Below are 26875 nucleotides of genomic sequence, written 5' to 3'. Positions count from 1 at the left end.
ATAATTGACACCACTAATGGCTTTCTCAGAAGGGCTACATTGGATTAGAGACCGATTTATTCCTTCACTTTTAGAGGTGATCCATTTCTGGGGCGGTATGGGAAAAGCTGAACTGATGTGATCTATACTAGAACTGTTTTCATAGAATCATAGAATATCGGAGTTGGAAGGGACCTCAGGAGATCATCTGGTCCAACCCCCTGCTCAAAGCAGGCACAATTCCCAATTTCCCCCTCCTGATGGCCCCCTCAAGGATTGAACTCACAACCCTGGGTTTAGCAGGCCAATGCTCAAACCACTAAGCTAACCTTCAGCTTAGACAAAAATTCTGTTTTGCATTGCAAGGTTCAGAGCTAAGACAAAGGTGAAGGAGATTGTCATAAGGGACCTGTTTGCAGAAGATGCAGCCCTTGTGGCTTATAGTGTTGATGCCCTACAGCGTCTTGTTATTAAGTTCTCTGATTCATGCAAAATCTTTGGCCTAGCAATAAGCTTGAAGAAGACTTATCATACACGAAGGCTCTTCAGAACCAGTTCCAGATATCACCTTAGACAGATGTTGTTGACCAATTTTGCTACCTTGGCTCTACTGTTACCAGCAGTGTAGATCTTGATGCTGAGCTCACTAGTTAAAGCAGCCAGGAACATTGGTCTTTTGCAAGATAATGGAACAATAACAAATTGTCAACTAAAGTGAAAATCTGTATTTATGAGATGTGTGTTTTATGCACTCTCCTATATACTCCTATACGGCTCAGAAACATGGACAACTTACACCAAACATACCAAAAAGACTAAACAGCTTTCATATCAGATGCTTGCATAAAATTCTTTGAATAATATGGCAACACAAGATGACAAACGTAAAAGTGTTAAATCATGCTGGTATGTCATTCATGGGAACGTTAATTAGTAAGAAAAGACTCAAGTGGCTTGGACAAGTGTCATAAATATAAAGGGAAGGGTAAACCCCTTTGAAATCCCTCCTGGCCAGGGGAAAGCTCCTCTCACCTGTAAAGGGTTAAGAAGCTAAAGGTAACCTCGCTGGCACCTGACCAAAATGACCAATGAGGAGACAAGATACTTTCAAAAGCTGGGAGGAGGGAGAGAAACAAAGGGTTTGTGTGTCTGTCTGTAGTCGTCTTGGCCAGGGACAGAACAGGAATGGAGCCTTAGAACTTTTAGTAAGTAATCTAGCTAGGTATGTGTTAGATTATGATTTCTTTAAATGGCTGAGAAAAGAATTGTGCTGAATAGAATAACTATTTCTGTCTGTGTATCTTTTTTGTAACTTAAGGTTTTGCCTAGAGGGGTTCTCTATGTTTTTGAATCTAATTACCCTGTAAGATATCTACCATCCTGATTTTACAGGGGGGATTTCTTTATTTCTATTTACTTCTATTTTTTATTAAAAGTCTTCTTGTAAAACACTGAATGCTTTTTCATTGTTCTCAGATCCAAGGGTTTGGGTCTGTGGTCACCTATGCAAATTGGTGAGGCTTTTTATCCAACATTTCCCAGGAAAGGGGGAGTGCAAGTGTTGGGAGGATTGTTCATTGTTCTTAAGATCCAAGGGTCTGGGTCTGTAGTCACCTAGGCGAATTGGTGAGGCTTTTTACCAAACCTTGTCCAGGAAGTAGGGTGCAAGGTTTTGGGAAGTATTTTGGGGGGAAGGACGCGTCCAAACAGCTCTTCCCCAGTAACCAGTATTAGTTTGGTGGTGGTAGCGGCCATTCCAAGGATAACGGGGGTAATATTTTGTACCTTGGGGAAGTTTTGACCTAAGCTGGTAAAGATAAGCTTAGGAGGTTTTTCATGCAGGTCCCCACATCTGTACCCTAGAGTTCAGAGTGGGGGAGGAACCTTGACATGGTGGCACAGTGGTGGGATTAACCTGAAATCATTTTGAGATCCAGTTGAGATTTTTTGAACTAGAAATACAGATTTTAAAAAGGAATTTTTAGGAAGTCCAGAAGGCAGCTTTGAAACTGAAAGCAGCTTGGTTTCTCTCTGCTTTGTGGCCAAGCAGAGACAAAAGGGGATTATCTTGTGAATTGCAGGTTTCATTTGCCTGGAGGCAGGGTACTTAACTCCTGCAGGGAAATTCACAGTCTTCCAACCCAGAGGTTTGTTTTTTTTTTCTTTTCTTCCTAAAAGTAAATAGGGGGTGTGTGCTCTACCCATTTGCCTGGAGACAAAAGTGGCAGGGTTTTTTTTAGGATTTTGATTTTTTTTTTTGTTTTACAAGGAGCACAGGTTTGAAAAGAAATTTTTTTTTTTTTCTTCGTTGGGCTGGGTAAGCAGGTTTCCAAGTAGTTGGAGGTTTTTTGCTTTAATTTGGGCCCAGAGCAGAGACAAGGGAATTGTCTTTTTCTGTAGGCTGACAATCACTATCAGAGAATAGGTATTCTATTCCAGCACAGCAAAATTTTACAGCCAAGTTTTGTTTGTTTATTTCTAAACCTCAGGTGTAAAGTTAGTTAAAAACAGAGAGGTTAGAATGACCAAATCCTCGGCTCGACTACAGCTGGAATTAGCCAAATTTCAGGCTGAGGAAAAACAAAGGGAACATGAAAGACAGATAGAACTCATGCGGCTGGAGAAGGAGGTACAGGAGGCTGCCCACAAGAGGGAAATGGAGGCAAGGAAGCATGTGGAGGAGATGGAGAGGATAAAGGCCCAGCAGAATATACCAACAAACCCTAGCAATCCTTCTCCAGGTACCACTTCCCATCCCAGAAAGTTCCCCACCTACAAGGCAGGTGATGATACTGAGGCCTTCTTAGAAAACTTCGAAAGGGCCTGCCTTGGGTACAACATCTCTACTGACCAATACATGGTAGAGCTGAGGCCGCAGCTCAGTGGACCCTTAGCTGAGGTGGCAGCTGAAATGCCTAAAGAACACATGAACAAGTATGAACTGTTTAAATCCAAGGCGAGAGTCAGAATGGGGATAACACCCGAGCAGTCTCGTCGGAGGTTCAGAGCCCTAAGGTGGAAACCAGACATGTCATTTACCCGACATGCCTACCACATTGTGAAACATTGGGATGCCTGGATATCAGGAGCAAGTGTTGAATCTCCAGTAAATTTGCCCTTCCTAATGCAAATGGAACAATTCTTAGAGGGTGTTCCTGAGGAAATAGAAAGATACATCCTAGATGGGAAACCCAAAACTGTAATCGAGGCAGGAGAGATTGGAGCCAGATGGGTGGAGGTGGCAGAGAAGAAGAAAACTGGTCGCAGTTGGAGCGGAGACCAGAAGGGACCACCCCAGACCACACCCTATTACCGGGGGCCGCCCAAAGCCCCACCTACCTCCCAAAGAACCCTCCAGACCCCTTATCGTCCCACCACCCCGTTCTCCAGCAACCCTCCTCGTCCCAGTGACCCGTCAGCTGGACGATGTTTTAAGTGTAACGAGCTGGGGCATGTAAAGGCCAACTGCCCCAAGAACCCCAACAGATTACAGTTCATTGCACCGGAATCACACCAGAGGTCCACAGGCCCAGATACCTCCCAGATACCCTTGGAGCGGAGGGAAACTGTGAGTGTGGGCGGGAAGAAGGTCACCGCGTGGAGGGACACCGGAGCACAAGTGTCAGCTATCCATGCTTCCTTAGTGGACCCCAATTTAATCAACCCAGAGATCCAAGTGACGATTCAACCCTTCAAGTCCAACTCTTTCAATTTGCCTACAGCCAAGTTGCCTGTCCAGTACAAGGGCTGGTCAGGAATGTGGACTTTTGCAGTCTATGATGATTATCCCATCCCCATGCTGTTGGGGGAAGACTTGGCCAATCATGTGAAGCAGGCCAAGAGGGTGGGAATGGTCACCCGCAACCAGGCTAAACAAGCCGTGAGGCCTAGCTCTGTTCCGGAAACTTCTATCAGGACCCAGTCAGAAGTGATGGACCTGCACCCCAGGCCAATGTCTGCAACAGCAGTAGTGGATCCAGTCCCAGAGACCCAGACGGAACCAGTCCCAGAACCGGAACCAGCCGAACAACCAACACCAGACCCCATGTCAGCACTGAATCCAGTACTTGCAACCTCAACACCAGAGGGCCCCACCGAACCTGAACTGGCAGCAGCTGATAACCCTACACAAGAGGCTCAGCCGGAGCCTGAATCCCAACATAGTGCACCAGCGGAGAGCGGTTCACAGTCAACAGAAACAGCTCCATCCCCTATATCGCTTCCAGAGGGACCAAGCCTAGGTCCACAATCCCATGAGGAACTGATGTCTCCAGCATCAAGGGAACAGTTCCAGACCGAACAGGAAGCAGATGAAAGCCTCCAGAGAGCTTGGACGGCGGCACGGAGCAACCCACCGCCTCTCAGCTCTTCTAATCGATCCAGGTTTGTTGTAGAAAGAGGACTTTTATACAAGGAAACTCTTTCTGGGGGACACCAGGAAGACTGGCATCCTCAGAGACAGTTGGTAGTTCCAACTAAATACCGGGCCAAGCTCTTGAGCTTAGCCCATGATCACCCTAGTGGCCATGCTGGGGTGAACAGGACCAAAGACCGTTTGGGGGGGTCATTCCACTGGGAGGGAATGGGCAAGGATGTTTCTACCTATGTCCAGTCTTGTGAGGTGTGCCAAAGAGTGGGAAAACCCCAAGACCAGGTCAAAGCTCCTCTCCAGCCACTCCCCATCATTGAAGTTCCATTTCAGCGAGTAGCTGTGGATATTCTGGGTCCTTTTCCGAAAAAGACACCCAGAGGAAAGCAGTACATACTGACTTTCATGGATTTTGCCACCCGATGGCCGGAAGCAGTAGCTCTTAGCAACACCAGGGCTAAAAGTGTGTGCCAGGCACTAGCAGACATTTTTGCCAGGGTAGGTTGGCCCTCCGACATCCTCACAGATGCAGGGACTAATTTCCTGGCAGGAACTATGAAAAACCTTTGGGAAGCTCATGGGGTAAATCACTTGGTTGCCACTCCTTACCATCATCAAACAAATGGCATGGTGGAGAAGTTTAATGGAACTTTGGGGGCCATGATACGTAAATTCGTAAATGAGCACTCCAATGATTGGGACCTAGTATTGCAGCAGTTGCTCTTTGCCTACAGAGCTGTACCACATCCCAGTTTAGGGTTTTCCCCATTTGAACTTGTATATGGCCGTGAGGTTAAGGGGCCATTGCAGTTGGTGAAGCAGCAATGGGAGGGATTTACACCTTCTCCAGGAACTAACATTCTGGACTTTGTAACCAACCTACAAAACACCCTCCGAACCTCTTTAGCCCTTGCTAGAGAAAACTTACAGGATGCTCAAAAAGAACAAAAAGCCTGGTATGATAAACATGCCAGAGAGCGTTCCTTCAAAGTAGGAGACCAGGTCATGGTCTTAAAGGCGCTCCAGGCCCATAAAATGGAAGCATCGTGGGAAGGGCCATTCGTGGTCCAGGAGCGCCTGGGAGCTGTTAATTATCTCATAGCATTCCCCACCTCCAACCGAAAGCCTAAGGTGTACCATATTAATTCTCTAAAGCCCTTTTATTCCAGAGAATTAAAGGTTTGTCAGTTTACAGCCCAGGGAGGAGAGGACGCTGAGTGGCCTGAAGGTGTTTACTACGAAGGGAAATGTGCTGGTGGTGTGGAAGAGGTGAACCTCTCCATGACCCTTGGGCGTATGCAGCGACAGCAGATCCAGGAGCTGTGCACTAGCTACGCGCCAACGTTCTCAGCCACCCCAGGACTGACTGAACGGGCATACCACTCCATTGACACAGGTAATGCTCACCCAATTAGGGTCCACCCTTACCGGGTGTCTCCTCAAGCTAAAACTGCTATAGAACGGGAGATCCAGGATATGTTACAGATGGGTGTAATCCGCCCCTCTGAAAGTGCATGGGCATCTCCAGTGGTTCTAGTTCCCAAACCAGATGGGAAAATACGTTTTTGCGTGGACTACCGTAAGCTAAATGCTGTAACTCGCCCAGACAACTATCCCATGCCACGCACAGATGAACTATTAGACAAACTGGGAAGGGCCCAGTTCATCTCTACCTTGGACTTAACCAAGGGGTACTGGCAGGTACCGCTAGATGAATCTGCCAAGGAAAGGTCAGCCTTCATCACACATCTCAGGCTGTATGAATTTAATGTACTCCCTTTCGGGCTGCGAAATGCACCCGCCACTTTCCAAAGACTTGTAGATGGTCTCCTAGCGGGATTAGGAGAATATGCAGTCGCCTACCTTGACGATGTGGCCATATTTTCGGATTCCTGGGCAGACCACCTGGAACATCTACAAAAAGTCCTTGAGCGCATAAGGGAGGCAGGACTAACTGTTAAGGCTAAGAAGTGTCAAATAGGCCTAAACAGAGTGACTTACCTTGGACACCAGGTGGGTCAAGGAACTATCAGCCCCCTACAGGCCAAAGTGGATGCTATCCAAAAGTGGCCTGTCCCAAAGTCAAAGAAACAGGTTCAATCCTTCTTAGGCTTGGCCGGTTATTACAGACGATTTGTACCGCACTACAGCCAAATCGCTGCCCCACTGACAGACCTAACCAAAAAGAAACAGCCAAATGCTGTTCAGTGGACCGGAAGGTGTCAGAAGGCCTTTAACAAGCTTAAAGCGACACTCATGTCTGACCCTGTACTAAGGGCCCCAGACTTTGACAAACCGTTCCTAGTAACCACAGATGCATCCGAGCGTGGTGTGGGAGCAGTTTTAATGCAGAAAGGACCTGATCAAGAATTCCACCCTGTAGTGTTTCTCAGCAAAAAACTGTCTGAGAGGGAAAGCAACTGGTCAGTCACTGAAAAAGAATGTTATGCCATTGTCTACGCTCTGGAAAAGCTACGCCCATATGTTTGGGGACGGCGTTTCCACCTGCAAACCGACCATGCTGCACTAAAGTGGCTTCACACCGTCAAAGAAACTAACAGAAAACTTCTTCGGTGGAGTTTAGCTCTCCAAGATTTTGATTTCGACATCCAACACATCTCAGGAGCTTCTAACAAAGTGGCTGATGCACTCTCCCGTGAAAGTTTCCCAGAATCAACTGGTTAAAATCGTCCTTGAGATGTGGAAAATATTGTTAGTCTTTATGTACTTGGTAGTATATTTAGAGATGCATGTGTCTTATTAACTCTGTTTTCCTAGAGCTCCAGGAAGAAATCCCAGCCAGTGTTTCACCCTAGCTGAGATTTGGGGGGCGTGTCATAAATATAAAGGGAAGGGTAAACCCCTTTGAAATCCCTCCTGGCCAGGGGAAAGCTCCTCTCACCTGTAAAGGGTTAAGAAGCTAAAGGTAACCTCGCTGGCACCTGACCAAAATGACCAATGAGGAGACAAGATACTTTCAAAAGCTGGGAGGAGGGAGAGAAACAAAGGGTTTGTGTGTCTGTCTGTAGTCGTCTTGGCCAGGGACAGAACAGGAATGGAGCCTTAGAACTTTTAGTAAGTAATCTAGCTAGGTATGTGTTAGATTATGATTTCTTTAAATGGCTGAGAAAAGAATTGTGCTGAATAGAATAACTATTTCTGTCTGTGTATCTTTTTTGTAACTTAAGGTTTTGCCTAGAGGGGTTCTCTATGTTTTTGAATCTAATTACCCTGTAAGATATCTACCATCCTGATTTTACAGGGGGGATTTCTTTATTTCTATTTACTTCTATTTTTTATTAAAAGTCTTCTTGTAAAACACTGAATGCTTTTTCATTGTTCTCAGATCCAAGGGTTTGGGTCTGTGGTCACCTATGCAAATTGGTGAGGCTTTTTATCCAACATTTCCCAGGAAAGGGGGAGTGCAAGTGTTGGGAGGATTGTTCATTGTTCTTAAGATCCAAGGGTCTGGGTCTGTAGTCACCTAGGCGAATTGGTGAGGCTTTTTACCAAACCTTGTCCAGGAAGTAGGGTGCAAGGTTTTGGGAAGTATTTTGGGGGGAAGGACGCGTCCAAACAGCTCTTCCCCAGTAACCAGTATTAGTTTGGTGGTGGTAGCGGCCATTCCAAGGATAACGGGGGTAATATTTTGTACCTTGGGGAAGTTTTGACCTAAGCTGGTAAAGATAAGCTTAGGAGGTTTTTCATGCAGGTCCCCACATCTGTACCCTAGAGTTCAGAGTGGAGTGTTAAATCATGCTGGTATGTCATTCATGGGAACGTTAATTAGTAAGAAAAGACTCAAGTGGCTTGGACAAGTCAAGTGAATGCCAGATTACAGGATCCCAAAGAGTGTGCCGTACTCAAACTCGAAGGGCCTAGAAAAAGAGGCACACCTCTGTGCAGATATTGGGATGCTTGTAAAAATGGCAGTATCCTTTGGAATCTCTGTGGATGATTGGGAAAGGAGTGCAGAATGCTCACTCTGGCTGGTGTGATGACCGGTATCAGATGAGGAAAGAATCTACTGCTTGGATTCAGAGCACTGCTCGCGCATTGGTGTGCCCTACCTGTGGACGGGACTGTCACTCACCCATCAGATTCAGCAGCCATTAAAGAACTTATTGGTGCATACGCCATGCTCTATAAAGAGCAATGGTGCCAGTGACTGATGAGGAAGGCTGGATTTATGCTGTCTATAATGGGACTGTTGTGGGGTCAGTAGGTTTATGTTTCCATTGCAGTCAACCTGGTAATTTTCGGAGCATTAAAGTCACTTAAAAATGAAAACAAAGGTCAATGGGAAGAAATTGTGGGAGAGAGCCACTTGTTGACAAGGACTAACAATGGCGATAACACTGATTAAGTTGTTAGACAATAAAAATGCATTGTTAGCTTGACAGGAACACCATAACCACTAGGAATAAGGATTATATTGCCTTGTGGGTGGTCTGATATAGTGTTTCACTCTGCATGAGACGCAATTGAACAAATTCACTGCTCAACTCCTATAAACATATAGATGCCCAGTTAAAGCAGATTTAAATATTGCTAACCAGTGGGGAAAAAAGCCATCCAATCCTCTAGAACTCCATTTGGAGTTGTTCTCTCTGATTGAAGCTTCATGATTTCCATAAACAGTTGTGTTGCAGACGCTTATAAATACTTAACGTTTCTATGTTGATGAGACTGGGAATAGTATTTGAAGACCTTTAGCACAAAGGAAAAAGGGACATAATGGGAAATGAGTGGTGTTTTAATAGGAAGAAAAATTACTGATCACTGACAGGCTATTAGTTAACTGTGACATTTTTTTAAATTCTAAAGACACACTTCACTCATACAGCACAGATATACAGGTGCTCCAGATACACAGGTAACTCCACTGCTAAAAAATCGTAAGATATTGTGATGCTCTGGAGCTCAACCCAGACCACTAAGGGGCTGCGTCACAACCTGACTTGTAACTGAGTGCCTCCGTGCTGTACAGCTTTGGCTCAGAGCCCCAACACCATCAGCCTGCTTACAGCACAATGACCTCATTCTGGCTTCCACCAGCCTGGTTTCTTCTTGGAGGGTGATACCAACAGCCCTTCCAGCCCCGAATTCTCCCCCCAAACATGACTTTTCCTGCACCGCACAGCCCTTTTCATTGTAGCATTCACACAAGCTAACAAAGTTCACTGCTCCTTCAAAGAGATAGTACACAGCAGCTTATTAACTAAACTAGGGTTAACACACCTTTGCTTCAGTCACAGCACTGAGGTGGTTTATAATAAAAGTAACACAAGTTTATCAACATAAGGACATATGTTAAAGTGATACCAAGTAGAAAGAATAAAGGCAGAAATGGTTACAAATGAAAAAGTAAAACACACTTCTAAGACTAAAATCTGACTTAATTTAGAGTCTTTTGTTCAAAAGTTTTTCTCATCACAATCTCTCTTCCAGCATGGCTGACCAGTCATTAGCCAGGACCCAACACCCGGAGACAAAGTGCTTGTTTTCTGTGACTCCTCAGGTGAACAATAACTTAGGGGCTTCCTCCGCCTCTCTTTATAGTCCAGTAAACCTTTAAAATATATTCTTCTGAAGTGTATCCCCAGATAAAGTTCCCTTCCCCGATTGGTATAGATGTCACGCTGTCATTTACATTGTAAAAATCACAACTGGGGGAGAAGTTAGCATCTGATTTCTCTCCAGCTTATGATTTTTGCAATGTAAATTATCTTACTGTAATCTCTGATACAAATGAACAGGCCACTGTCTTTGGCCACAACTGGCTTGAGGTGTTGACCCCTTTCCCTTCTCTAGAAAAACCTGCTTTTCAACTTTCCCTGATATACCTAGTTTAAACACATTTTAGGTACACATTTGCAGCACATCTGTAGAATTCTTTGTGGGTTAACTGTACATACATCCTGCAAGGATATTAATGATCAGTGAGTTATTTGCTTTCCAGTGATATAGTACTTGCCACCTTTTGGATAAATATCATGACGAGAGTGTGTGAGGTGTATTAAGCTGGTCAGGCCAGTTCAGACTCGCTGCTACATACCAGGGAATGCCATGCCCTCTGGACCGCTCTTTGGGTCACAGATACCTCCAAGTAACATGTTCACCTGTTCATGGAAATGATTATTCAGATTAATTATACCACAGATACCCAGACTATGAGTCAATTTATGGCTTTTAAGAGTCAAAGTAAGAGGGTTGTCTGACCAGCCAGCATTAGCTCATGCATGAAGAAGGCCTGGGCAATGGCCACACAAAAATTCCCTCAGGGATGTGAAGCACCAGTTGGGGTACTGATATGGGTCGGTACTTGTAAGGATGCGTACTGCTTCTTTACATCTACAGCAGAAAGCCAGGCAGGATAGGGGCTTGATTAGGTTCCAGCAGACAGACTAACTTTAAGGATAATATTGTCTCTTACTCTTATAAGGTTTCTTGCTCCATGATATAAAAAAGCAGATATTTCTCTGACTCCTTACCATTGTCACATGACCCCCTGATATTTTTCTGAAACTAAAACACAGTGTTTTGCCTATTCCAAGGGTTATGGCATGGAGGGGAGAGGCCTCTTTTCTCTCCTCTCTGCACACTTGGATAGAACCACATACATATATAATTTTTTTAAGTATCTTACGTGTCTAGACACCATGTGTACACACACAATATGCATGAAGTCTTCTATTGTAAATTGCATTCACTTCATTTAGTGACATTGAATACGTCTATACTGTGATATTAAAAAAATTGCAGCAGAGTCTCAGAGCCTAGGTCCACTAACTCAGGCTCACAGGGCTTTGGCTGTGGGGCTATAAAATTACAGTGTAAATATTCAGGCTCAGGCTGGAGCCCGGGCTCTGAGACCCTCCCTGCTCGTGGGTCTCAGAGCCCAGGCTCCAGCAATCACAGTGTAGATATACCGGAAGTGATTTCTAAACCAATCTCATGATTTTTTGGAGCCTGACTCATGAATTTTTGAATGCTTGGGATTGCCCATATTGAAGACATTGTGGAAACTTTCTACATTAACAGGGTCAAATTCAATGTATTAACTCAGCCTTTACATAAAAATAAATGTGATGCTTCAGAGGAATCATAGAATCATAGAATATCAGGGTTGGAAGGGACCCCAGAAGGTCATCTAGTCCAACCCCCTGCTCGAAGCAGGACCAATTCCCAGTTAAATCATCCCAGCCAGGGTTCTGTCAAGCCTGACCTTAAAAACCTCTAAGGAAGGAGATTCTACCACCTCCCTAGGTAACACATTCCAGTGTTTCACCACCCTCTTAGTGAAAAAGTTTTTCCTAATATCCAATCTAAACCTCCCCCACTGCAACTTGAGACCATTACTCCTCGTTCTGTCATCTGCTACCATGGAGAACAGTTTAGAGCCATCCTCTTAGGAACCCCCTTTCAGGTAGTTGAAAGCAGCTATCAAATCCCCCCTCATTCTTCTCTTCTGCAGGCTAAACAATCCCAGCTCCCTCAGCCTCTCCTCATAACTCATGTGTTCCAGACCCCTAATAATTTTTGTTGCCCTTCGCTGGACTCTCTGCAATTTATCCACATCCTTCTTGAAGTGTGGGGCCCAAAACTGGACACAGTACTCCAGATGAGGCCTCACCAATGTCAAATAGAGGGGAACGATCACGTCCCTCGATCTGCTCGCTATGCCCCTACTTATACATCCCAAAATGCCATTGGCCTTCTTGGCAACAAGGGCACACTGCTGACTCATATCCAGCTTCTCGTCCACTGTCAGCCCTAGGTCCTTTTCCGCAGAACTGCTGCCTAGCCATTCGGTCCCTAGTCTGTAGCTGTGCATTGGGTTCTTCCGTCCTAAGTCAGGACCCTGCACTTATCCTTATTGAACCTCATCAGATTTCTTTTGGCCCAATCCTCCAATTTGTATAGGTCCTTCTGTATCCTATCCCTCCCCTCCAGCGTATCTACCACTCCTCCCAGTTTAGTATCATCCGCAAATTTGCTGAGAGTGCAATCCACACCATCCTCCAGATCATTTATGAAGATATTGAACAAAACCGGCCCCAGGACCGACCCTTGGGGCACTCCACTTGATACCGGCTGCCAACTAGACATGGAGCCATTGATCACTACCCGTTGAGCCCGACAATCTAGCCAGCTTTCTACCCACCTTATAGTGCATTCATCCAGCCCATACTTCCTTAACTTGCTGACAAGAATACTGTGGGAGACCGTGTCAAAAGCTTTGCTAAAGTCAAGAAACAATACATCCACTGCTTTCCCTTCATCCACAGAACAAGTAATCTCATCATAAAAGGCGATTAGATTAGTCAGGCATGACCTTCCCTTGGTGAATCCATGCTGGCTGTTCCTGATCACTTTCGTCTCATGCAAGTGCTTCAGGATTGATTCTTTGAGGACCTGCTCCATGATTTTTCCATGGACTGAGGTGAGACTGACTGGCCTGTAGTTCCCAGGATCCTCCTTCTTCCCTTTTTTAAAGATTGGCACTACATTAGCCTTTTTCCAGTCATCCGGGACTTCCCCCGTTCGCCACGAGTTTTCAAAGATAATGGCCAATGGCTCTGCAATCACACCCGCCAATTCCTTCAGCACTCTCAGATGCAACTCATCCGGCCCCATGGATTTGTGCACGTCCAGCTTTTCTAAATAGTCCCTAACCACCTCTATCTCCACAGAGGGCTGGCCATCTCTTCCCCATTTTGTGATGCCCAGCGCAGCAGTCTGGGAGCTGACCTTGTTAGTGAAAACAGAGGCAAAAAAAGCATTGAGTACATTAGCTTTTTCCACATCCTCTGTCACTAGGTTGTCTCCCTCATTCAATAAGGGGCCCACACTTTCCTTGGCTTTCTTCTTGTTGCCAACATACCTGAAGAAACCCTTCTTGTTACTCTTAACATCTCTGGCTAGCTGCAGCTCCAGGTGCGATTTGGTCCTCCTGATATCATTCCTACATGCCCGAGCAATATTTTTATACTCTTCCCTCGTCATATGTCCAACCTTCCACTTCTTGTAAGCTTCTTTTTTATGTTTAAGATCCGCTTTTTTATGTTTAAGATCAGATAACAACCCTGCGTTGCATACGAGAAACTGAGGATTTTCTGGCCAAAACTCAGGATAGGCTTCTAGGGGCACAAAGCTCTACAGATATAGAGCAGGTTGCAGAGAGGAGCCAAGAGGCCAGTGAAGAAGCTCGGCAACGTGTCACCTCCAGAAGAGGTAAGCGGAATGTCCGGGTTCCAGTAACACAGACACAGGTAACTAACTGCTTTCATGTTCTCTCCACAGGTATCGTTGCGGAGAGTGGACCAGATGATATGTCTGGGGCGAGAAAGCAGAAGGAGACTCCTCTGGTTGGAAGGCATGAGATGCTATGTCCTGAGGTTGGGAGTTCCACGACCACCACTCCCAAGAGGAGAAGGCGGGTGGTGGTGGTCGGGGACTCTCTCCTCCGGGGGACTGAGTCATCTATCTGCCGCCCTGACCGGGAAAACCGAGAAGTCTGCTGCTTGCCAGGGGCTAAGATTCGCGATGTGTCGGAGAGACTGCCGAGACTCATCAAGCCCTCGGATCGCTACCCCTTCCTGCTTCTCCACGTGGGCACCAATGATACTGCCAAGAATGACCTTGAGCGGATCACTGCGGACTATGTGGCTCTAGGAAGAAGTATAAAGGAGTTGGAGGCGCAAGTGGTGTTCTCGTCCATCCTCCCCGTGGAAGGAAAAGGCCTAGGTAGGGACCGTCGAATCGTAGAAGTCAACGAATGGCTACGCAGGTGGTGTCGGAGAGAAGGCTTTGGATTCTTTCACCATGGGATGGTGTTCCATGAAGGAGGAGTGCTGGGCAGAGACGGGCTCCATCTTACGAAGAGAGGGAAGAGCATCTTTGCCAGCAGGCTGGCTAACCTAGTGAGGAGGGCTTTAAACTAGGTTCACTGGGGGAAGGAGACCAAAGCCCTGAGGTAAGTGGGAAAGCGGGATACCAGGAGGAAGCACAGGCAGGAATGTCTGTGAGGGGAGGGCTCCTGCCTCATACTGGGAATGAGGGGCGATCAACAGGTTATCTCAAGTGCTTATATACAAATGCACAAAGCCTTGGAAACAAGCAGGGAGAACTGGAGGTCCTGGTGATGTCAAGGAACTATGACGTGATCGGAATAACAGAGACTTGGTGGGATAACTCGCATGACTGGAGTACTGTCATGGATGGTTATAAACTGTTCAGGAAGGACAGGCAGGGCAGAAAAGGTGGGGGAGTAGCACTGTATGCAAGGGAGCAGTATGACTGCTCAGAGCTCCGGTACGAAACTGCAGAAAAACCTGAGTGTCTCTGGATTAAGTTTAGAAGTGTGTGCAACAAGAGTGATGTAGTGGTGGGAGTCTGCTATAGACCACCGGACCAGGGGGATGAAGTAGATGAGGCTTTCTTCTGGCAGCTCACGGAAGCTACTAGATCGCATGCCCTGATTCTCATGGGTGACTTTAATTTTCCTGATATCTGCTGGGAGAGCAATACAGCGGTGCATAGACAATCCAGGAAGTTTTTGGAAAGCGTAGGGGACAATTTCCTGGCGCAAGTGCTAGAGGAGCCAACTAGGGGGGGCACTTTTCTTGACCTGCTGCTCACAAACCGGGTAGAATTAGTGGGGGAAGCAAAAGTAGATGGGAATCTGGGAGGCAGTGACCATGAGTTGGTTGAGTTCAGGATCCTGACGCAGGGAAGAAAGGTAAGCAGCAGGATACGGACCCTGGACTTCAGGAAAGCAGACTTCGACTCCCTCAGGGAATGGATGGCCAGGATCCCCTGGGGGACTAACTTGAAGGGGAAAGGAGTCCAGGAGAGCTGGCTGTATTTCAAGGAATCCCTGTTGAGGTTACAGGGACAAACCATCCCGATGAGTCGAAAGAATAATAAATATGGCAGGCGACCAGCTTGGCTTAATGGTGAAATCCTAGCGGATCTTAAACATAAAAAAAAAAGGAAGAATTGACATATTTTATTGAATATAATAATTTAAGAATCCTGTATTTACCTAATTACTTCGAGACAGATTCTCGGGAGAGTGCAAAAATGCCTGGTTAACATACTGGTCTTAAATATGAGCATTTACAATGACGGTGTAAGTTTTATTTTCTCCCAGGCAGATGAAAAATACAACCACTGGAAACTCACTGCAAATGAAACCCTGAGGTTAGCAGCAATAAGCCTTTGAACTCTTCCATGACTAGAATTCTTCCATGACTTGGAACACTGTTGTATTCCAAACTAATGGGGCTGGGTCTTGAAATTATTTATTCAGGATCCAAAATATTTCAGGTCAGAGAACTTTAATGTTTCTTGATATGTCAGGCCAAATACAGCCCTGTTGGCATAGGTTTTTATTTTCCAAATAAGGCATTTTGTATCTTCAAATAAAAACTTTTCTGCTGTTTCCATTTGAGACATAGTGAGACTTCAAGGCATCTCATTTTTTATGATGCAGATTGTTCTGTGCCTATTAGAGGAAAAGCTGATTTAATACGACTTGAATCACCATTAGCCATACCAACTGAATGAAACTTTCCATGTGATTTATTTTTTGGCTCTCTCTTAGCATACTTAGACAGAAGTCTTACCAGAACTCATTCAGTGCTGGTATTTCATTGTCAAATCCACAATGATGTTCTGAAGATTTGCATTAAATGCAATTTTTTCTTACATTGCAAGCCCAACCCTTCCCTCACTGAAGTCAAATGTGTGTCCCTTATTACAAGTAGCTACAAAAAATTGAATGTTCTCACTCTGGGGAATAAACCTCAGTATTGGTGCAAAAATGGTTATTAGCCCAATATTATAATAAATTATAAGAACACAAGAATGGCCATGCTGGGTCAGACCAAAGGTCCATCCAGCCCAGTATCCTGTCTATCGACAGTGGCCAATGCCAGGTGCCCCAGTGGGAGTGAACCTAACAGGGAATGATCAAGTGATCTCTCTCCTGCCATCCATCTCCACCCTCTGACAAACAGAGGCTAGGGACACCATTCCTTACCCATTTGCCATTAATGGACTTAACCTCCATGAATATATCCAGTTCTCTTTTAAACCCTGTTATAGTCCTAGCCTTCACAACCTCCTCAGGCAAGGAGTTCCACAGGTTGATCGTGCGCTGAGTGAAGAAGAACTTCCTTTTATTTGTTTTAAACCTGCTACCCATTAATTTCATTTGGTGGCCCCTAGTTCTTATATTATGAGAACAAGTAAATAACTTTTCCTTATTCACTTTCTCCACACCACTCATGATTTTATATACCTCTATCATATCCTCCCTTCAGTCTCCTCTTTTCCAAGCTGAAAAGTCCTAGCCTCTTTAATCTCTCCTCATATGGGACCCGTACCAAACCCCTAATCATTTTAGTTGCCCTTTTCTGAACCTTTTCTAATGCCAGTATATCTTTTTTTGAGATGAGGGGACCATATCTGTATGCAGTATTCAAGATGTGGGCATACCATGGATTTATATAAGGGCAATAAGATATTCTCCATCTTATTCTCTATCCCTTTTTTTTTAATGATTACTAACATCCTGTTTGCCTTCTTGTCTGCTGCTGCACTCTGAGTGAGTGTCTTCAGAGAACTATCCACGATGACTCCAAGATCTTTCTCCTGATTAGTTGTAGCTAAATTAGTCCCCATCATATCGTATGTATAGTTGGGGTACTTTTTTCCAAAGTGCATTACTTTACATTTATCCAAATTTAATTTCATTTGCCATTTTGTTGCCCAATCACTTAGTTTGGTGAGATCTTTTTGAAGTTCTTCACAGTCTGCTCTGGTCTTAACTATCTTGAGCAGTTTAGTATCATCTGCAAACTTTGCCACCTCACTGTTCACCTCTTTCTCCAGATCATTTATGAATAAGTTGAATAGGATTGGTCCTAGGACTGACCCTTGGGGAACACCACTAGTTACCCTTCTCCATTCTGAAAATTTACTATTTATTCCTACCCTCTGTTCCCTGTCTTTTAACCAAGTCTCAATCCATGAAACGAGCTTCCCTCTTACCCCATGACAACTTAATTTACTTAAGAGCCTTTGGTAAGGGACCTTGTCAAAGGCTTTCTGGAAATCTAAATACACTATATCCACTGGATCCCCCTTGTCCACATGTTTGTTGACCCCCTCAAAGAACTCTAATAGATTAGTAAGACATGATCTTCCTTGACAGAAACCATGTTGACTTTTGCGCAACAATTTATGTTCTTCGATGTGGCTGACAATTTTATTCTTTACTATTGTTTCAGCTAATTTGCCCGGTACTGACGTTAGACTTTCCGGTCTGTAATTGCCAGGATCACCTCTAGAGCCCTTCTTAAATATTGGCGTTACATTAGCTATCTTCCAGTCATTGGGTACAGAAGCTGATTTAAAGGACAGGTTACAAACCATTGTTAATAGTTCCGCACTTTCAGATTTGAGTTCTTTCAGAACTCTTCGGTGAGTGCCATCCGGTCCTGGTGACTTGTTACTATTAAGTTTCTCAATTAATTCCAAAACCTCCTCTAGTGACACTTCAATCTGTGACAATTCCTCAGATTTGTCACCTACAAAAGATGGCTCAGGCTTGGGAATCTCTCTAACATCCTCAGCCGTGAAGACTGAAGCAAAGATTCATTTAGTTTCTCAGTGATGACTTTATCGTCCTTAAGTGCTCTTTTTGCATCTCGATCGTCCAGGGGCCCCACTGGTTGTTTAGCAGGCTTCCTGCTTCTGATGTACTTAAAAAACATTTTGTTATTACCTTTTGAGTTTTTGGCTAGCTGTTCTTCAAATTCCTTTTTGGCTTTTCTTATTACGTTTTTACATTTAATTTGGCAGTATTTATGCTCTTTTCTATTTACCTCACTAGGATTTGACTTCCACTTTTTAAAAAGATGCCTTTTTATCTCTTGCTGCTTCTTTTACATGGTTGTTAAGCCACGGTGGCTATTTTTTAGTTTTTTTACTGTGTTTTTTAATTTGGGGTATACATTTAAGTTGAGCCTCTATTATGGTGTCTTTGAGAACTGTCCATTCAGATTGCAGGGATTTCAATCTAGTCACTGTACCTTTTAATTTCTGTTTAACTAACCATAACTATAACTATATTATTACAAACTTGCCTTTACTGAATTTAAGAGATTCAATTATTTTAATACACATGACACTTGAAGAATGATAGCATATATGCTTATGTTTCAGTTGCTTATTTAATTCCATTAACTATTCAAGCTAATTATGGACATTTCTAGGAAGATCTTTGCTTTCTGTTAACCAGGGACAGGTCCACAGTGCCTAGGAAGATAACGCCTCCTTAGCCATAAAACATTGTTTATTACTGCAACAGGTATTTACAGACAATGGAATGCAGTTTTATAACTCTTATTTTTTAACATTCTATATTATTTTCTTTTGTAATATTTTTGAAATCACAATATTTTAGTTTCACAGATATTAATTACTTCTAACTCATGAAAAATTCTGTGGCCCCTCAAATGCTTAAGATGAATAACCTTCTTCTGAGATGTATATTTCTAATTTAGGTTTCAGAGTAGCAGCTGTGTTAGTCTGTATCCGCAAAAAGAAAAGGAGTACTTGTGGCACCTTAGAGACTAACAAATTTATTTGAGCATAAGCTTTCATGAGCTACAGCTCACTTCATCGGATGCATGTAGTGGAAAATACAGCGGGGAGATTTTATATACATAGAGAACATGAAACAATGGGTGTTCCTCTTAATGGTAATAGCCATTGTTTCATGTTCTCTATGTATATAAAATCTCCCTGCTGTATTTTCCACTAAATGCATCCGATGAAGTGAGCTGTACTTCACGAAAGCTTATGCTCAAATAAATTTGTTAGTCTCTAAGGTGCCACAAGTACTCCTTTTCTTTTTGCGGATACAGACTAACACGGCTGCTACTCTGAAATCTGTCAGCATGAGACGCTCTCATCAGTCCTAGCAAAGGGTACCTACCAACAGAGCTACCAAGTCCCTAAGGAAGGAACTGCAAGATTTCAGTCAGTCTCCATGGTGCTTCACGATCGTACTTCAGCTCTTTATCAAGTGCAATTTCCACATTTCAACTCTCTGTCTTGGCATTTGTGATGCAACAGATATGCTAAGCTGGGAACTTGTGATGACAGCCAGATGAATAAAGTTGGACAAAATATTAGAATCAAGGCTTAAATCATAGAAAGACTGGGTTTGAGGTTCAATATGCTTTTTGCACTCAGAGAGGGAGTGGATGAAGTTCAGTCAGTGGGGAAATTCCCATGCCTCACTGGGACATCTTTTCCTAGCCCCATAAACTACTGCACCTCCTGCAAAACCCCAGGACTCCCTTACTGTTACCATTTGCGGAAGTATCCTTGCCATCCACCCGCTGACTCCTCTCCCCATCCCTATCCTCTTCTTGCTGGATCCTTGGAGGGAAAAAGGAGACATCTCCCTCCAACACAAAGCCTGCTGGGGGAGGAGGAACCAACCCACCCTTTCCCTTGAAGCCACCCAGCCATAAAACCACTACTCATTGTGTGGCCTTGTGCAAATCACTTAACTTCTCTGCTATTGGTCCATCTTTGAGATGAGGATAAGAATACCGATGTATCCCCTCTGCCACAGCACTGTTGTGAGGATTAACTGGATTACTTTCAAAGCACTTTACGAAACAGGAGAGTTACTAAGTACGTATAAAATTGTAGTCTTCCTTGTTCAGCCACTCACAAGTGCAGTCACTGTGCAACATTTTTGGGCAAAGTCACAGAGCATCACCACAGTGATGTTCTCAAAACAACAAGACCCGAAAAGGCAGCCTGGCATTGGGTATACAGACAGCAATATCAAATGAGACAACAGTATTGACAAGTGCCGGAAATAGAGCTCTCTACAGTCTGAAGCACTTACTGGTTTCTGTGGCCTGTCTTAGCCAACACGAGCTAAACAGAAGTTAAAAATATGAGTTCCGGCAAGGGTATCCATGTGACCAGTATCTTGAACTTCGAACCCTTTGATCCACGTCAACGCACTAAGTAGAAAAAATGAAATACTATCACTCCAGCTCCCCAGAGTCATTTCTGAAAATCCCATAAGGAGACACATTGTTTTGTGAGCAAAACAAACGAAAGTGTTGAATGTTCAGCATGTGAGCAGTTAGAATAGCGACCTAAAGCCACACGCAAGGCATGTTATAATGCCAAAGGGAGTAAAACGTTTAGCACTTAGCATCTATTTTCATGTAATATTTCAAGAAGAGAATGGACCCAGACTGTTGGCCACTTGACAGCTGCAGTTGTTTAGATCTAGTTAGTGACTTCACACTTAACAGATAGCGCTTTGCATGCTCTGGCTTGGGACCCATGCAAGCTCTTCAATAGGCCCAAAACATACATAGCCAGAAGAAATGTCATAGCAACCTGGGTTTTTGAAATACCTAGACCATCTGGATTCACTGGTTCTAATCTTAGATTCAGTCCATCTTCTGAGGTAAACACATGTTTTCCAGAAATTTAGCATGTATGGGTCAGAAAAAATCTGTAAAATCCTAAAACGTCTCCGCTCTGCATCACTTTCATAAACAATGTATTTGTTCTTGGCCAATATTTTCCTACCTACATTATTAAGCAGCATGTTATAGATCAGTGCAACCACTCGTATGCCAAAAGTAGTAGCATTCTGATGGTGCTGTATGTTTATATAAAACTTGGGACCTCCAGGATAAAGATTCTATATACAGTATTCGTATTCTTCTCAGCTAAGATCTCTCCTTTGTTAGATTTTGGTCAGAGTCATGAGATTATGAAATCAGTCTTAAATACAACATTTCTAGGTTGCCTCTATATATGGAACAGCTGTTAGTAAAGTACTCAAGTACTATTAAATTATAATCGACCAGTTGTGCGTTGTAGAGTATGTAATTCTGCACAGACATCCTAGAAGAGGAGATACAAAAGAAATGCAAATAAAACCACAACTTTTAAAATATAATAGTTCAAAATGTAGGAAAGATAAAGTCAAGGGACATAAATCTGAAAAGTGCAAGTAGCCATAAAGTATCAGCATATTTGAATACCTTTTCATTAATGCATTAGCCCAATAATAATATATGCTAGGATGTGCACAATCTGTACTTCCTCTGGTTAAAATACTACATACACACAATTACATACATTTACCCAAATTGTTCAGTTTTTTATTTCTATTTTCTCTATATCAGCAATATCAGGTTACGTCAATTTAGGTTGCACTGTTCATGAGAAAAGCAAATATTTGCTTGGTTACAACAACAAAAATCTGAATTAAAATAATGTAACATAACATAAGGAACACTTATTTTATTAATAACCTCAGCATAAACCTTCAAAGTCTTTCACAATAGCCTCTTTCATAACAGGCCACACCAGTATAAATCTTCAGAACACAGCATATCGACCCATGGGTATTCATTTATAATCTCAATTTTCTGTGTGTGTATTGTAAGGCCAATCAACTGCCACATTTAACCTTCATTCCATCTCCCACTGAAAAAAGAATAGACATATCGAAGAACTGTCAAACCACATACTGTGCAGTGAGCACAATGGAAGGAACTTTAGCTACTTACAAACTTCCTCTTCTTGGAAGACTCAGCTCCTTCTGTAAAATGAAAAAAGATCACATTACATTTGAAATCAAAATAATGCAGTTGGAAATATCCATTTTTTAAAATTAAGTTCCATAATTCTTCAATCTCAACAATACTGTACACAGACAACGCAGATATGTTTTGAATATAATAAAGGATTATACAAATTTTGTATAAATCTTCTTTCATGGTCTGCTTCATACTGTTATTTCAAACTCTGATTTTCTTTAGGTTTATCTTTGGGAATGTTCAATAGAATCTGTGACAGAAATGTTCTCAGATCATATTTCAAACAGAATAACCTAACAGCCAGATTCACTGGGGATTTTTAAAGAAAGTAAAATTAGCAAGGGCCCAGTTCTGCTATATGCTAATCTTCCGTAACACCTACTGTGTGCAAAAATAGTTGAGGATATTCAGCACCTGACAAGGTCAGGCTCCAAGGAATCAGTCACAAATATCAAGGATCTTACATCACAACATGGACATTGTTCATTTATTTTGACAAGCATAGCTTGACCGGTTACACTACTTCATTATATGCTCATACAATGTTCTGGAGTACATCATTTTATGAAGTCTTAATACAAAGCACCACAATACACTTTTTTTTTTTTAACACAAAACTTTTGCTGAGAAGTAGGGTGAAACTGCCATTAGGCGAGAATTGTTCTGATTGTGTATTAGCTATATGAGAATTAGTGAGAAGTTACTATATTTTCAATATAGCTGATATATTTTCAATTAGTATTTCGGATAGAAGACAGCTAGAAGACCCACCAAGTTCTGTCCATCTAAACGATGCATGATATATGCCTAGAAGTGGGATAGCTAATATCAGATAAATTATGTAATTTCCATTTTCTGCTTTCCAATTTCCAAGCCCCACCACACACACCCATATCTTGTTACACTTTGGTACCCCTCATTCACCTCCCTCTATTTCTGCCATTCCAATTATTTTCTCAAAACTACATTCGTGAAGTCTTCTTTGTAATCTTGTTCAGATGGGAATACAGCCTGCATTTAAATGAATGGGCACTCATCTGACCTATGAGATACACAGTACTAGATGTTCTCTAGGCAGATACTTTGATTTCAAAGACAACAGAACAGAACAGAAGATCTGGCTGTGTTACTGGGTTGTGAAGGCCTGTGAGGTGAATATTTTTAATCACCCTGGTTTAGAATAATTTTATACGTGTATCTCCTATTTAATCACACCTAGCATACTGTTTTTACACATCTAATGGATGTATAGTTAATTTACATTACCAAACCAAACTAGCTAGAAGGTGAGATGTTAGAATTTTCTCTCTTAAAAAAGCATCAGAAAAATAAGATTCTACACAGTGCATAAAATGCATGTGCACCCTCTGACTAGATAATGCATATGAACGTGTTAAAAAAAAATAAATGGATAAAAATGGCTCACTCAGTCACCCTAGAAAGGACCACGAAGAAATGAATACTTCTATATTCTTTGCAGACTTTAGATGGTGTACAGTGAATAAGGCAGGGGCCACTAAAATATCAAACTGTTTCATTTCTGAGCACCATCCATCTTGTGCAGTAAATGAGGCAGGGGACCTGTGGACATAATGTAATTAAGAGTCATAATGCATATGCTCAAAAAGGCAGAATATTAAGGGCTATTCACATTTTGTGAGCAAAGATCGCATTTATATCTTGTCAAGGGTCCAGAAACTGCTTCTAATTTAACACACTCTTAACAAGTATACCAAATCAATCCCTTATACTTGGATCTTTCTTGGTAGATGAACAGATTTTTTTCCCCGAGTTTGTCATTATTAGTAACAAAATTGCAGGTGATCAGTGTTGTATGCAGGTACAGCTGCATTTGGTCCTTTGGCTGTGCTTTGGGCACTCCTGCTATACTGCCTTGTAATTACTGGAGAAGCTCCATGTCAGATAAATCACTAAGGATAACTAGTAGAGGGTAAAGATGTACTAAAAGATGTTGGCAGCTTTTACAAAGTAAATTTCACACCCAAGTTATTTTTACGCACACAGATCTCATTTGAAGCAAAGCAGCGCAAATATCACTTTTTAAGCATGATTTTAAAATAAAAAAGCATGGCAACACCAATAAGCAGCTAACCAAAAATAAATGAATAAATAAAACAAACTTCCTTTTTAGACAATGTCTGTATCGTCACATTTTCCCTATATACCATAGTGTTGACATCCAAATGCCAGGTCAGTTCTCTCACATTTATCACAGGCTTGAGTACCTCCAAAATAGAAAACTTCACTGCAAGTCATCATCCAATTTATGGTTTGCACTATCACTAAGTACATGAAAGGCTCGCAGTTTATAGCTCTTAGACATGTCTCACATCACTTGTGGCTTTTCTACATTAGGGATTTTTGCATCAGGATACAAAATTCCTTAATCAATGTATTAGCATAGACCGTCTTACTCCAGGTAAATTTCTGCAGTTCAATCCTTCCTCTACCCCGGTGCAGTACATTGTTTACACTGGTGTAGATACATCCCAGGGAAAATATCCCTAATGTAGACATGCCCTTATTCTAAGACTTAGGAAAAGGGGCATTTTGTTCCTATGCATCTGAAAAGCTGTTATTTCACAAACTGAAGAGACTAAGTATGACTGAATTATACAGCTTTTAGTATATAGTGGGGAAAAAAGCTTAACAAGGCATACTGGAAACATGCTAATCTTTAACTTTGGAACTGTGGGTTCGAATCTCAGTTGCATTAAAAAGGCCATAAAGTTGGCTTATGATTCCCAGGCACTAAAAATTGTTGTTTAAGAGAGGATCTTCATTAAGTGTAAAATCAAGGGCCAGGTTTTCATGGGTGGGTGTTCCAGTTCAGATGAGCTGTGCCCAGTGCAGGACTCGGGGATGCAGGTTGCACCAAGGTGGCTTCAAGCCAAACTTTGAGTCTCTATGGTCCTGAGTTCATACACCTCCGGGACAAATCAACACAAAAGCTCTACTTCACGATGGGTGCCTATGGCCCGAAAAAACATTCCAGCAGTCAAGGATCACCAAGAAGTAGAAATATAGGGCAGAAGGGATCTTGACAGGTAATCTAGTTCATCCCTCTGTGCTGAGGCAGGATTAAATATACCTAGACCATCCCTGAGAGATGTTTGTCAGGGGTGGTCTAGGTTTAGAGATAGATGACCTCACTATATATCTTTGTTTTCTCTTTAAGCTGGCATTAAGGTTGCTTTACGCCACTTCACAAACAAGAGAATCTTGTCCCAACTATGTAATGTCCTTTCTGCCTTAAGTCTGTTGTCTGCAAACCTACAAATATATTAAGTTGGGTCTCAGGTTTGGGAGATACGTACAAGCCTTTGCTAAATTACATTGAAGTTACAATAAGGACTGTGTGTACATGATTTAATTAAGCTAATCATTAGTCAGTGAACTGTCACAATACAGTGAGCATTTTATTTTTAGTAACATGTCTTCAAAACCACAGAAGCTTTTTGGGTTTATAACTTACAAAATATTCAGAAATTCAGTACGTGCCGCTGTCCTTCAGGTCTTACGAAATTTAGGTCAGCCAGTACAATTTTAATTCACACAGCAGCCTGTAGGTGTCCAGTCTTTTAAAGCCCATTGATAAATAAGGCGTATCAACTCTACTACTAACTATGTTTCCATTTAGTAGGGGAAAGACTTTGACCTACAACAGAGTTTTTAAATAAAAAGGATATACACCACAGCTGTGACCCAGAAAACACAGCAATTCTTTCAGTTCTTCTACCTATTACCGGTAAATTACAGTAAATTCAAATATTGATCTACACACCCCTATATGGAAGGGGAAAGGTGCCATCGACTTTTATTGCATGTTGCTGAATCCCATTCTCAGGAATCAATAAAACCTACAGTGTTCATAAGCTGCTAAAGAGTGAGCGAATGTTGTGGATACTGGGTACCTTTTAGAACCACAGTAAAATCAGCTTCATCTTTCAATAGTTGCAAGGCTTTCATATATTCAGAAGCCTGATCTTAAGAGATTTTTCAGCTGTCCATAAAAAGCTTCATAAAGGAAATCTTTCAAGTAAATATCAATAATTCACTATTTTTTAAAAAACATGAAGAAATAACATGAGAAAAAACAATACTGCTATTTACCGTCTATAATTTGCTGCCTTAGATCTGAAGGTCTCCAGCTTCTTGCATCTCATTAAGATATGGTCATTCGGTTAGTTGGTGACTTTGTTTAATGTGTGTGTACACACAGAGTACACCAAAAGGCACCTGGTTACAAGCAGTTTCATTACATAATTATTCTGCAACTTAAATACCAACCGCTTCCATGGCTTACATATAAAAAATAATAATCTTATGTTTACCATTTTTCCTTTTCACCTATAGGTAGCACCAACAATTTTCCATGGTGAGTCCTCCTGAAAAAGGGTGCCAGGGCATTTAAACATCTAAACTGAGCCCTTGAATTTATAAACAATATTACATTATGTTTCAACTTTCTCCTCTCACCTAATGCTAAGAAATCAATGCAACCAGTGAATCAACTTCAATGTACATCAATAGGGGTCTACTGCAGATTTCAGTAGGATGCATATAAATTGAAGGAAAGAGCCACTTAAACTCAGATTTAACCTGAAGAAGCCTCTTGGGTTATCTAGGCTGACGTCAGGCACTTGACAATACAATTCATTTTTGTTTTTTAAACTAACCTCCCCACAGTTATTTTGCTATAGTGACTGCTGACAGTCTTTTTCAGGGCAGAAATCTATCAGTGGATCAACTCCAGGGGTATTGAAATGTGCTGTGAAGGGAATACCCAGAAGTCTGCTTAAACCTTGACATTATCATCAATGTACAGGCAAATTAA

At 42.5% G+C, this 26875-nt stretch overlaps 1 protein-coding gene across 2 annotated transcripts in view; it reads right to left on the bottom strand.

Annotated features, from left to right (window-relative positions):
* The window catches only part of MAST4 (microtubule associated serine/threonine kinase family member 4), a 452725-nt gene that overhangs the window by 187656 nt on the left and 238194 nt on the right, over positions 1–26875 (bottom strand). For both annotated transcript variants that reach the window (XM_073344102.2, XM_073344105.1), the window contains one exon: positions 21988–22019. In XM_073344102.2, the coding sequence (XP_073200203.2) occupies positions 21988–22019 (32 nt within the window). The remainder of the gene's footprint in view (positions 1–21987; positions 22020–26875) is intronic.

The sequence above is a fragment of the Lepidochelys kempii genome, chromosome 5, assembly GCF_965140285.1.
Source record: "Lepidochelys kempii isolate rLepKem1 chromosome 5, rLepKem1.hap1, whole genome shotgun sequence".
Taxonomy (NCBI): Eukaryota; Metazoa; Chordata; order Testudines; family Cheloniidae; genus Lepidochelys; species Lepidochelys kempii.
The sequence above is the reverse complement of the archived record's forward strand: the minus strand, read 5'-3'. Positions and strand labels throughout refer to the sequence as shown.